General features: G+C 33.5%; 1 protein-coding gene across 1 annotated transcript in view; it reads left to right on the top strand.

Moving 5' to 3' along the window:
- Positions 1-14,273, top strand: part of LOC122797833 (extracellular serine/threonine protein kinase FAM20C-like) — a 719,407-nt gene that overhangs the window by 203,240 nt on the left and 501,894 nt on the right. The window contains exon 3 of the mRNA XM_044066357.1: positions 1,459-1,634. Coding sequence (XP_043922292.1) covers positions 1,459-1,634 — 176 coding nt within the window. The remainder of the gene's footprint in view (positions 1-1,458; positions 1,635-14,273) is intronic.

A 14,273-nucleotide genomic window follows, 5' to 3' on the forward strand; every position in this document is an offset into this window, starting at 1 on the left:
TTTTAACAAACACATATACATACAAAATGTAGTACATAGTGTAATGAAAACAGCATGTTGTTTCTTCAATTAGTTTACATTTGGCATGCGTCTAATAAAAAATAGAAGGCATATAAGCATTTGCAGATCCATATCCAAATCTGAAGCTCAGTTTTAAGAATAAAAGGATTTCTGAAACAATATCTGATTATATTGTTTTTCCAAGAAATTCACACATTAAGTAAAATATTTTTAGGAGACGGCTCTGGATTATAATGGCAAGGTTAATAAAGTACAACTCTTGGCCATAACATTGCAAACCTACTCATACAAGTTACTAAACATAGTGATACATATATATATATATATATATATATATATATATATATATATATATATATAAAACAATGAAAATAAGTGAAGGACCAAACCATGGCAAAAAATAACATAAACAAGTTTAATAGTGAGCGCTTTCGCAGCAAACCATGCCAGTTCATCAGACAATTCAACGTAACATAAAGCATCACATTTAAAATCCCTACTGTACTGACCAATAACATTTTTCATCTCATTATCTATGCAAAACTCTTAAGAATACTATATATATATATATATATATATATATATATATATATATATATATATGTTGTTGTGTCTTTCGGCTTTTCCCGGTTAGGGGTCGCCACAGTGGAACTCCAGTCCGCTAATGATTGGTAGTAGATTTTTACGTGCCGAGTTGCCGGCCCTGACGCACAACCTTCAACGAAGGTATGCCCATTCACGTATGTCTCCACACAGAAGACGCTCTAGCTGAGAATCGAACAGGACAATGTCTTACTATGAGGCGACAACGCTACCGCAGCATCACACACACACACACATATATATATATATATATATATATATATATATATATATATAGATATATATATATATATATATATATATATATATATATATATATATATATATATATATATATATATACATACACACACACACACACACACACACACACACACACACACACACACACAAATACTATACAGACACATGTCTGAACACATTTGCTTATACACAAAATATATGTATATGTAAATCTAAAAAAATATAAAACATGATATAAAATATAGTATATGACTATCTAATTAACTCCCTAGCCTGTAATACAGGTTTAATGCATATTTTGTCATTAAGGCCTCTGCCCTCATTCTGGTGATCCATTTTAACTCTTTTAACTTTTATTTTTATACTGGTCTTATTGTTTTTTGTGTTATAGTGATATATACGGCAGTGTAACTCATATGTCTGATATAGGTAGTTGGTTTTTGAAAAGATACAGATGTTTTAATTAATATACAGATTTAGTACACTTTTCTGCACACTGACAGACTCAGCACTAAATAAAATATCTGTTATAATTACAAAGTGCACTGATAGCTAGCATCATGAAAATGAACTTGTTTTTCTTTTTTACAGGGTGAGTGATGAACGACTACAGTACATTGTGCCCACAGGTACTAATCCTGAGGACACATATCCTAACTGGCTGAAATTCCACATTGGTATCAATCGTTATGAGCTCTATGCACGTAACAGCCCTACTATCGATCAGTTGATAAAGGAGCTGGGAAAACATAGAATTGTTGGCACAGGTACAGTTGTCAGATAGCTTGTTATTTAACGGAAGTCTCCATTTGGCTTCCTTAAACACCAGATTGCAGTCAACGTACAAATGTTATTTGTCCATGATATGTTAAAGAATGGATAAAGAAGGGCTAGTCTAAGTCAACTTTCAGATGACAAGAGAAACTGCAACTCTTTCAAAAAATGACAACTCCTTGTTTACCTCCCTCTGAACCTGTCAGCCCTATTGTATTTATGTGACTTATCAAAAATTCTTAACACACTTATTTGGGGGAATACTGTCACTAAATGTTAGACAGGTGATGGTTGCAGTTTTCAGATTAATAGTGGTGTGAGACGTCAGTTGCCATTCAAAAATCTACAGACATAAACTTTTATTTGAAATCTGTTTTATTGCTAACATGATATTGAAAGACTTTTTTGCTGGCTGAGACATGTCATGATATATTTCTTTCTTTCTTTTGTAATATTAACATATTCACATAATTAAGCAGCAATATAGGAACTATTTTATAAGAAAATGATACTGTTATCTGATTGCCTTATCTTTATTTTTATAATAATATATTTAAAATATTTTGATGATGGACAGATGCAACATATGTTTTACTGAATTATGACATTTAACAATGCTTGCTTATCAAAGCAGAGACTAGGAAGTCTAAATATAGCCCAGTAAGCTGACGTAAAGGAAATTGTTCTCAAATGCAGATATGTGTTACCTAATATAGGAATTCAAATAAAAGTTGTTTGTTGCATACCAGACAATGATATATAAAATCAAACACACATACCTAAATTATATTACATAAATGTAAGTAAGCACTGACAGAAACACAAACTAACATTTGTTTTTCTTGGTAGTGCATTGTCAAGGATTTTATTTACTACATTATGCAATCATCTCAATGATGTTAACTTTATTTGGGTTGGGAAAAGCGGTTTCAACTTATGAGTGCAGGATTCAAAGCTTTCCATTTTAAAACTGAGTAAAACTGGTTTGATTTTTCTGGCCATCCCAGTGTTGGTTAGATGCTTCTTAGTCTTTGTGAATCTATCTTTTTCAGCAATTTTACAATGAGAGTTCCATGAATCATAAATGACAGAAGCAGTAAATGCAGACATACATACATTACTTATATAAAATTATTCTTTTTAACTTCAGTGACCAGTGTTTAACTTCCTTAATGGAATAGATCTGAAGCAATAAAATAAATATGAATTCAGGATACAGCTTTACAAAACTATCAAACACAGTAAAAAATTGGAATCTGATGATAAGATCTAGTTTTGATTTGTATTGATTTCTCTTTGTTTTTTTGAGTAACTGTATGATTACCGATCCACTCTTGTTACTCGCTCCCTTGACTATTGTATCCAGTACTGCCCCTATTTCCTCAGCATCCCACTGCATGATAAAGGCAGGCATTAATCCTACATTTCTCTATTTTATATTTTAAATGATTAAGTAAATCTAACACACATTGACAAAACTCTATTGTAATTTCAAGACTTGTAAGTGCAAGCCTTGGAAATTATGAAAAATAAGTATGAGAATATAGGAGAACAGTGACTATTGAATATCACTGTTCTTCAAGCTGTTTCACTGGGTGTGATTATTATTAGGTCAGATTTATGTATACAAACTCCAAGATGGGCATACCTCAGAGAAAAAGGAATAATCCAAGAAGTGGCCATCTTGGACAGAATATATATATTTGCAATTTTCGCTCAGTCTCACTGCTCTTGGACCCACTAACAAGTATCAGAATATCAAATGGTTACTATTGAATAAGTCATACTTTACTTAACAAATGCATATAGTGCGCAGAACACCATGATTATGCTCAGAAACTGGAGAAAAGATGAACATGTTAATTATGTTCCAATCTTAGCAGAGCTTGTGGTAATTAATAACAGCTTGACAACAATACCCAACTGATGTTAAGACTGGGTCTCATGCTAGAAACAAAAGCAGACATTACTTACTAGCAAAGAACAGCAGTAAAAGATGTAACATCTGATACTTCCTCTCATATACTCTCTAGAAATGTCACTGTCATACTTTTTGTTTATAACAGCTTTAAAGCTCCCTTCATTTCTCTGACTGGCATCTATTTGACAGCAGTAAGTGCTTTTACCAACTATGCTCCTACATTTTCTGTCATTTTTTAACTGGTGGTACATAATGAGACTCTTTAGTGGCATAGAAGGATAAACCTTTTCTCATGGTCCAGCTGGACCTGGGTTTGATAGTAGATTGACAGCTGATGGAGCAGCAGGATGGATGGGCATTACCATTCTGGGGGCTATCTACGATATTTTCCACATGAACCCTGGTAGTGGTGGTCAAAGAGATGTGAAGAAAAGGGGATGTAATCTAAAGAGGGATTAGGATAGGGTGCCGCTGGAGGTGGGTTGATATACCAGCACATCCCCTACTGTATGTCCACCCTTCCAATGAAAAACCAAAACACTGCAGAGGAGGGGAAATGTTGTAGGACACAATAAAATTAAAAAAAAAAAAAAAAAAAAAAAAAGAGCAACCAAAAAAAAACAGCAGATAGTACGACAGCCAGATCCCACAGTACATCCCTTAGCTTCTACTATTGATCCAGCTCTTATGGAAAATGTCTGGGGTGTGAAGAACTTGCAGACCCCAGTGATGGAAATGACACTGGGATAGGGTTCCATAAGATGAAGCCAAGGGGAACAAATTTGTAGTACATAGAGCAGATAAAGTTCCCTGCACTACAAAGAATTATGATTGTCCCTGATTGCTGCTCTTTATTTACGTGGTTCTAAAACATGCTCTCTACTGCCATCACCTCAAGCTTTGCTGTCTATGTGAATTTCTTGCATCCATGTCTCAAACATGTAATAAGCAAGTTATGGTCTGAGACCTGATCATAATCCGCTACATCAGGATACTTATTTTGTTCTATTTATGGTCTTTGTATTGGAGTCCAAGAGCTATAGCTGTGACATAATATGCATTTAGCGATACATACTGAAGACACTGTAAAGTTTACATACAAGATGGATTGGTGAAATGCATCAGAAACGTACTATAGTTATATTAAAATAAAAACAATATGAAATAAGGGAACACATCGTTTTCTGAACAGTGCTTCCCATTTCTTGCAAGTCACCCTAAAATTAATAACCCCAATTTTTTCCACCCTCTATTTAAAAGGTTGAAACTCTTTTAAATTTAAACCCCCTAACCTTTAGGGCTCCTAAGTTAAAATCTCTACTTTTCCCCTTTAATGTGGAAAAAACCTTGTCAAGGGTTGAAACATTCCCAGTATTTATAAGTTGGAGGATAAACAGTTGATTTTTTAACATTTAGGTTTTAATAATTGACGTCATTTTAAAAAATACCCAAAAGGGATGATAGCCCTTTTGGGGATCCACCTTTTTTGATTTTACCTTCCTTTTTGAAATTTGCAAAATTTTTAAATTATATTAAAAAAAAGAGGGACAGGTTTTGGGGAAACCTCCCTTTTTAAATGGTTTTAAATTTAAAATGTTATAAGGAATTTGTAACACGGGCTTTTGATGATCTTTTGTAATGGCCCCTGTTAATTAAAAATTTTTGGAAAATTAAGATTTTCCCTTTTTCATAATTTTAGTTTTAATGTTTTAAATTGGTGGAAAAACCAGTTATCAGTTTCTACATAACCATGATCAGGTGTTACAAAACATTAAAGGGAAATTGTGTCGTTTATTGACAATCTTTAATGGTAAAGTTTTGGAAAACGGAACCAATTGACATCACAAAGGAATGGTTATACAGACAAATAAAAAAATAAAAATTTTAATAAAAGGTTTTCCATGCCCCAGAAGGAATAGTCATAAGAAATAGTATTTCATCAATTGACAAAGGATTTTTTCAATTATTAAAACTACACATCAAGGCTTAGGTGAGACCAATTGAAGAAATTTAAAATTTGTTGTTACCCAAGGAAAATTTCCTTCTATTTATGGTACTAATGTAAGTTAGATTTTAATTTTAGTTCTTTTATTTTTGTTTAATTATGTTTAAAGATTTAATTTGGGGCCCATTCTTCACTTTTTCAAATAATTTTTGGATACCAAACAAGGGTTTAAACATTTAAAATTGGAGGAGAAATTAACAGCCATAAGGAAAAAGATCAATAAAAAATTTTAACAAGCAAAAACCCCCTTTTCATTTGGGCTGACTTTTAAAGGCTCTTATTTTTTTCTTTTAAAATCCGGTTGGTTAAAATATTAAATTTTATAACTATGAATAGGAGTTTTTAATTTATGGATATTGTAATAAAGAAATCTACTTTAATTTTTTCTTTTTAATTTTATTTATAATTTTTTATTTTTGTTTTTAAAAAAAATTTCATTTTTAGGTTCTTAAATTTTGATGGATAATATGTTTTGTAATTTTTTTACTTTTATAATATTTTTTTAAAAAAACCTTAAGAAAATGATTTTCTTTCCTTTTTAAAAATTTATTTTGATTTAAGTCCAGTAACTGAGACTCCCCCAAATTAAAAATTCTTTCTAACCTTGCCGGAATTTACTTTTTGGTTAAAGACGGTCTTTTATCATGAATTCCTTTAATCCTTTTTACGGTGTTTTTGGGTTTTTAAATTGGTTTCCGGCATTCATTTTAATAAATTTTTTTAATTTAAAATGTATAGCTATTAATTAATTTAGCCTGTAATCATTTAAAATGTTTCTTGCTTCCCCTCTATTCTTTTTTTTTTATTTTAACAAATTTTCTTTGGGTTTTTGTATATTTTAAAATTTTAATCTATAAGGTTTTGGTTAAAGAGTTATTAAAATAACAAGACTTTTTAACTGACAATCAACAAAAAAAATTTTTTTCAAATGCACTGAACAGCATATAAAATTTGTTTTTCTTTTTTGGGTGAGAAGACTAATTTCCCAAAATTTTAATCCTAAACCTCTAATCTAAAAATTTAACTTTGAGTACAAAACTTTTAAAAGGCGGAAAATTTAATTTTTTGGGACAGGAATTAAACCCTTTTTTTAACGGAAGTCTCCATTTGGCTTCCTTAAACACCAGATTGCAGTCAACGTACAAATGTTATTTGTCCATGATATGTTAAAGAATGGATAAAGAAGGGCTAGTCTAAGTCAACTTTCAGATGACAAGAGAAACTGCAACTCTTTCAAAAAATGACAACTCCTTGTTTACCTCCCTCTGAACCTGTCAGCCCTATTGTATTTATGTGACTTATCAAAAATTCTTAACACACTTATTTGGGGGAATACTGTCACTAAATGTTAGACAGGTGATGGTTGCAGTTTTCAGATTAATAGTGGTGTGAGACGTCAGTTGCCATTCAAAAATCTACAGACATAAACTTTTATTTGAAATCTGTTTTATTGCTAACATGATATTGAAAGACTTTTTTGCTGGCTGAGACATGTCATGATATATTTCTTTCTTTCTTTTGTAATATTAACATATTCACATAATTAAGCAGCAATATAGGAACTATTTTATAAGAAAATGATACTGTTATCTGATTGCCTTATCTTTATTTTTATAATAATATATTTAAAATATTTTTGATGATGGACAGATGCAACATATGTTTTACTGAATTATGACATTTAACAATGCTTGCTTATCAAAGCAGAGACTAGGAAGTCTAAATATAGCCCAGTAAGCTGACGTAAAGGAAATTGTTCTCAAATGCAGATATGTGTTACCTAATATAGGAATTCAAATAAAAGTTGTTTGTTGCATACCAGACAATGATATATAAAAATCAAACACACATACCTAAATTATATTACATAAATGTAAGTAAGCACTGACAGAAACACAAACTAACATTTGTTTTCTTGGTAGTGCATTGTCAAGGATTTTATTTACTACATTATGCACCGCTCTCAATGATGTTAACTTTATTTGGGTTGGGAAAAGGGGTTTCAACTTATGAGTGCAGGATTCAAAGCTTTCCATTTTAAAACTGAGTAAAACTGGTTTGATTTTTCTGGCCATCCCAGTGTTGGTTAGATGCTTCTTAGTCTTTGTGAATCTATCTTTTTCAGCAATTTTACAATGAGAGTACCATGAATCATAAATGACAGAAGCAGTAAATGCAGACATACATACATTACTTATATAAAATTATTCTTTTTAACTTCAGTGACCAGTGTTTAACTTCCTTAATGGAATAGATCTGAAGCAATAAAATAAATATGAATTCAGGATACAGCTTTACAAAAATATCAAATATAGTAAAAAATTGGAATCTGATGATAAGATCTAGTTTTGATTTGTATTGATTTCTCTTTGTTTTTTTTGAGTAACTGTATGATTACAGATCCACTCTTGTTACTCGTTCCCTTGACTATTGTATCCAGTACTGCCCCTATTTCCTCAGCATCCCACTGCGTGATAAAGGCAGGCATTAATCCTACATTTCTCTATTTTATATTTTAATGATTAAGTAAATCTAACACACATTGACAAAACTCCCTATTGTAATTTCAAGACTTGTAAGTGCAAGCCTTGAAATTATGAAAAAAATAAGTATGAGAATATAGGAGAACAGTGACTATTGAATATCACTGTTCTTTCAAGCTGTTTTCACTGGGTGTGTGTGGGTCAGATTTATGTATACAAACTCCAAGATGGGCATACCTCAGAGAAAAAGGAATAATCCAAGAAGTGGCCATCTTGGACAGAATATATATATTTGCAATTTTCGCTCAGTCTCACTGCTCTTGGACCCACTAACAAGTATCAGAATATCAAATGGTTACTATTGAATAAGTCATACTTTACTTAACAAATGCATATAGTGCGCAGAACACCATGATTATGCTCAGAAACTGGAGAAAAGATGAACATGTTAATTATGTTCCAATCTTAGCAGAGCTTGTGGTAATTAATAACAGCTTGACAACAATACCCAACTGATGTTAAGACTGGGTCTCATGCTAGGGAACAAAAGCAGACATTACTTACTAGCAAAGAACAGCAGTAAAAGATGTAACATCTGATACTTCCCTCTGCTATACTTAGAAATGTCACTGTCATACTTTTTGTTTATAACAGCTTTTAAAGCCCTTCATTTCTGACTGGCATCTATTTGACAGCAGTAAGTGTTTTACCAACTATGCTCCTACATTTTCTGTCATTTTTTTAACTGGTGGTACACAATGAGACTCTTTAGTGGCATAGAAGGATAAAACCTTTTCTATGGTCCAGCTGACCGGGTTTGATTAGTAGATTGGACAGCTGATGGAGCAGCAGGGGATGGATGGGCATTACCATTCTGGGGGGGGGGGGTGGCTATCTTGATGACATTTTCCACATGAACCCTGGTGGTGGTCAAAGAGATGTGAAGAAAAGGGGGATGTAATCTAAAGAGGGATTAGGATAGGGTGCCATGGAGGTGGGTTGATACATCAGCACATCCCCATTGCATGTCCACCCTTCCAATGAAACCAAAACACTGCAGAGGAGGGGAAATGTTGTAGGACACAATAAAATTAAAAAAAAAAAAAAAAAAGAGCAACCAAAAAAAACAGCAGATAGTACGACAGCCAGATCCCACAGTACATCCTTAGCTTCTACTATTGATCCAGCTCTTATGGAAAATGTCTGGGGGTGTGAAGAACTCTGGTAGACCCCAGTGATGGAAATGGGACACTGGGATAGGGTTCCATAAGATGAAGCAAGGGGAACAAATTTGGTAGTACATAGAGCAGATAAAGTTCCCTGCACTACAAAGAATTATGATTAGGTCCCTGATTGTTGCTCTTTATTACGTGTTCTAAACATGTTTACCAAGCATCACCCCTCAAGCTTTGCTGTCTATGTGAATTTCTTGCATCCATGTCTCAAACATGTAATAAGCAAGTTATGGTCTGAGACCTGATCATAATCCGTTACATCAGGATACTTATTTCTTGTTCTATTTATGGTCTTTGTATTGAGTCCAAGAGCTATAGCTGTGACATAATATGCATTTAGCGTATACATACTGAAGACACTGTAAAGTTTACATACAAGATGGATTGGTGAAATGCATCAGAAACGTACTATAGTTATATTAAAAATAAAACAAATATGAAATAAGGGAACACACTGTTTTCTGAACAGTGCTTTCCCATTTCTTTGCTACTTGAACGTCTAAAGCAGATATGAGAGACCCATTACTATTTCACTGTTGAATTTACATTATAAGTGCATATTTAATCATATTTTCAGCTTAAAAAAACTAACCTGCACTGGTTGCTGGAACATTTTTGAGTGATCTAGGTAAACTGTAGAGGAAAAGTGTGCTTTGCTAAAATATGAATTGTAATATATCCTGTAGTTAAAATCAACTCCAAAGTGAAGTGATGTGAATGCTATAATGCTCATCCAGATTCTGTTTTGAAAAAAGTTTAGCAGAAGGCATAAGGTGTACATAATAATTACTGCTTTTCATTTTCAGTAAAATACTTTGTCTAAAAAATATTTAATTATGATAAAAGACAATTGCATTTTCATGTTGCATCTGCTTTCGGTAGCTACCTGCACACCCACTTTGTATAAGGAGTAACCATAGCAAAGGCTTAATTCAGGAGTCATTAGTAACATTTATGCAGTTCAGAAATAAAGTAGAAATCACTTATAAAAATGCAGCCATTACAGTGAAAAGGAGAGTGACAATATGCTATTCCTGAAGTTATCAGAGAGGGCAAGGAATAGCTTACCTTTTAAGATTTTGAGCTGAGTGGGTTTTAAAAAGCTCCTACTACAAAATTTTATTTTTGCAAGTATCGGTGGTGGCTGGTGACTTCAAATCAAAGGGGAGCTGCAGGAGACAGCTGAATGGGTGAGGGGGTCAATGGGAAGGGGTGTGGCCAACTAGAAAGGGGAGGAGCTATGCTCAAAACCACAAAAACTAACTTTAATTAAATATGCTGCCCTGGGTGCCAAACCATCATTATGAGAGTCCAATCAAGACAAAATGAAGTGTAGAAGAAAAAAATATTTCAGTGCATTGGCTGCATGACAACTTACTTAATATGAAGATGGAAACAAAAAGGTTGTGAGGCATGAAAAAATAAATTACTTTTTAAATACATTACTAGAATGCCAGTCAAAATCATGTATAAGAAAAACAAGCAGCACTCAACTCAAACCACTTCTCCTTTCACTGCAGTTCTAATTATAATTTATATTCAGCTTTATTAAAGTACCAAGTAACATGCTGAAAGTAGCACTATCTGTGATACCTCCACTTGTAAAAATGTTTCTTATCCAAAAAAGACCTGCTGCCTGACAACTACCTACTTGTTTCATGGGGAAAACATGATCAAAGTAAAAAATGAAAAGCAAACAAAAAACAAGCTAAAGATACACTGCTTAAAGGATTACTGTACAGGTTATGGACCACACATGATAGATTGGCATTCTGTTTAGTTTATGGGTAAAGCCTGCAGAGATGACTGTAAGTCTCCAACAAGTGTAATGAGCTTCTTAAAATAATGTAATCCTGTCCTTTATTACAAATGCTGTCATATGCATTTCAATACCCAAGGCTTATACATTATCTAGTTATGTAAGTATGGCAACAACAGAAAGGCTTTCAATGTTGGCAATTCTTTAACAGTATGCTTATTAAACCTTACTTGCATCTTACAATCTCAGACAAGCTTACCTGATGGTCATTAAAGCATTGCTACTTAAACACAGAGCAACAGGCACTTTCTGAGTAATAATAACCATAAATCAACAGGACAAAAATATGCCAGAAACCAGACCATTCTGCAAAATCAAGGACAGATGAAAAGCCACTGTAGTACTTGTCTACCTTGGATGGGGAGATGCTCTGCACATTTACACAGCATAACTGCTTCTTGCCTTGCTTGGACACATCCAGAGTCACTACATGGGGAAATGAGGTGCAACAAGTATGTCACAATTTGAAATGTCTCTGGCTGACTGTGAAGGCCCTGACACATTTGTCATACCTCTCAACCTCAGAGCAAGAAATCTGGACAAAGCCATACATAGAAGTGGGACAAAGGCCCAAAAATAAGGACAATTTTGGACAAAGGCCCAAAAAGAAGGACAATTTTTAAATATTGCTCTTATAAACTTGGAAAGATAATAGAATAGTAAGTCTTGCATTAGTATGAATTTTCTGAAGGGTATGAAATCTGAAACTCAAATGTCTGTCATTATATTCTAACTTCAGTCTTTAATGATTTGCCACTAATTTGCCAAAAAACTAAATTTTATGAAAAATGGACCAAAATGTGTTGCAAAAATATAAAATAGCCACACAATACAGCTGGGAACCTGTCAAAGAAGGGACACTTTTTAATATTAGTACTGCTAACTTGAGCAGCTAACAAAATAAAAGAATCTACGTGCATTTCTGAAATAAAAGTAATCTATAACTCTGATTATTACAGTTATTTCTTAATTGTAAACCCTCCACGTTTTCTTCCAAAATTGCTATTTTGCGGAGGGATTATTAGGGGAAGAGCAACATTTTGAGCCAAAATTGGGTACAGTTGAGAGGTCTGGCTATGCCTAATTCTATAAAGCAATTTATTTGCATGTACCTCTCAACCTGTTAATGCAATAAATCTGGACAAGGCCAAATATATTGGGGGACATATAAACAGTACTAAAAATTGCTCTTGTATAAACTGAGGCAGTTGATAGTATAACAGGTCTTACTTTAGCATGCATTTTTCTGAAGGTTATGAAGTCTGAAACTCTGTGTCTGCCATTATTTAGTGACTTAATTCCTAAATGATAATGTAATCCTGTCCTTTATTACAAATGCTGTCATATGCATTTCAATACCCAAGGCTTATACATTATCTAGTTATGTAAGTATGGCAACAACAGAAAGGCTTTCAATGTTGGCAATTCTTTAACAGTATGCTTATTAAACCTTACTTGCATCTTACAATCTCAGACAAGCTTACCTGATGGTCATTAAAGCATTGCTACTTAAACACAGAGCAACAGGCACTTTCTGAGTAATAATAACCATAAATCAACAGGACAAAAATATGCCAGAAACCAGACTATTCTGCAAAATCAAGGACAGATGAAAAGCCACTGTAGTACTTGTCTACCTTGGATGGGGAGATGCTCTGCACATTTACACAGCATAACTGCTTCTTGCCTTGCTTGGACACATCCAGAGTCACTACATGGGGAAGTGAGGTGCAACAAGTATGTCACAATTTGAAATGTCTCGGGCTGACTGTGAAGGCCCTGACACATTTGTCATACCTCTCAACCTCAGAGCAAGAAATCTGGACAAAGCCATACATAGAAGTGGGACAAAGGCCCAAAAATAAGGACAATTTTGGACAAAGGCCCAAAAAGAAGGACAATTTTTAAATATTGCTCTTATAAACTTGGAAAGATAATAGAATAGTAAGTCTTGCATTAGTATGAATTTTCTGAAGGGTATGAAATCTGAAACTCAAATGTCTGTCATTATATTCTAACTTCAGTCTTTAATGATTTGCCACTAATTTGCCAAAAAACTAAATTTTATGAAAAATGGACCAAAATGTGTTGCAAAAATATAAAATAGCCACACAATACAGCTGGGAACCTGTCAAAGAAGGGACACTTTTTAATATTAGTACTGCTAACTTGAGCAGCTAACAAAATAAAAGAATCTACGTGCATTTCTGAAATAAAAGTAATCTATAACTCTGATTATTACAGTTATTTCTTAATTGTAAACCCTCCACGTTTTCTTCCAAAATTGCTATTTTGCGGAGGGATTATTAGGGGAAGAGCAACATTTTGAGCCAAAATTGGGTACAGTTGAGAGGTCTGGCTATGCCTAATTCTATAAAGCAATTTATTTGCATGTACCTCTCAACCTGTTAATGCAATAAATCTGGACAAGGCCAAATATATTGGGGGACATATAAACAGTACTAAAAATTGCTCTTGTATAAACTGAGGCAGTTGATAGTATAACAGGTCTTACTTTAGCATGCATTTTTCTGAAGGTTATGAAGTCTGAAACTCTGTGTCTGCCATTATTTAGTGACTTAATTCCTAAATGATTTGCCAGAAAACCACAAATTTTATGAGGAACAAACCAAAAATAAGAAGCAAAAATATATTCATTCTGTGAAAATCTCTGGACAGTTAAGAGGTATAGTTCAGCCAGGGCTATCTTTGAATTTGTCGCTCTTCCCCCTCACAAAATCATGGTCGAATGGAGCCTCCACCCTGCAGCCATTCCAATGAACCATTACTTGGCTATTTCACCCCATTTACCATAAACACTAATGTGCATACTGCTTTACTTCTATGATGATTTGGACTTCATTTGAAAGTTTTATTTTGCATTTTACAGCACAAACACTAAGACATCTGCTAAACAAAGCAACGCAGTCTCACAATGAAAACAGACTTAGCATTAAAACTGCTCTGCCCTTGAAACTCACATTCATTGAAACAGCATTGAAGCCCACATTCAAAGAAAATACATTTTGCCAGAGGCAGATAACGATTAACTTTGGACTGTTTTCAAATCATAGGCCCCTTGCACATGAAACATACATGTGCTCTTTGATACACCTTCCTGATTGTACTAAATTATATTCCTTGTACAATATGGTACAGTTGTTAGAGG

The sequence above is a fragment of the Protopterus annectens genome, chromosome 1.part0, assembly GCF_019279795.1.
Source record: "Protopterus annectens isolate FY-2018-M chromosome 1.part0, PAN1.0, whole genome shotgun sequence".
Classification (NCBI taxonomy): domain Eukaryota; kingdom Metazoa; phylum Chordata; order Ceratodontiformes; family Protopteridae; genus Protopterus; species Protopterus annectens.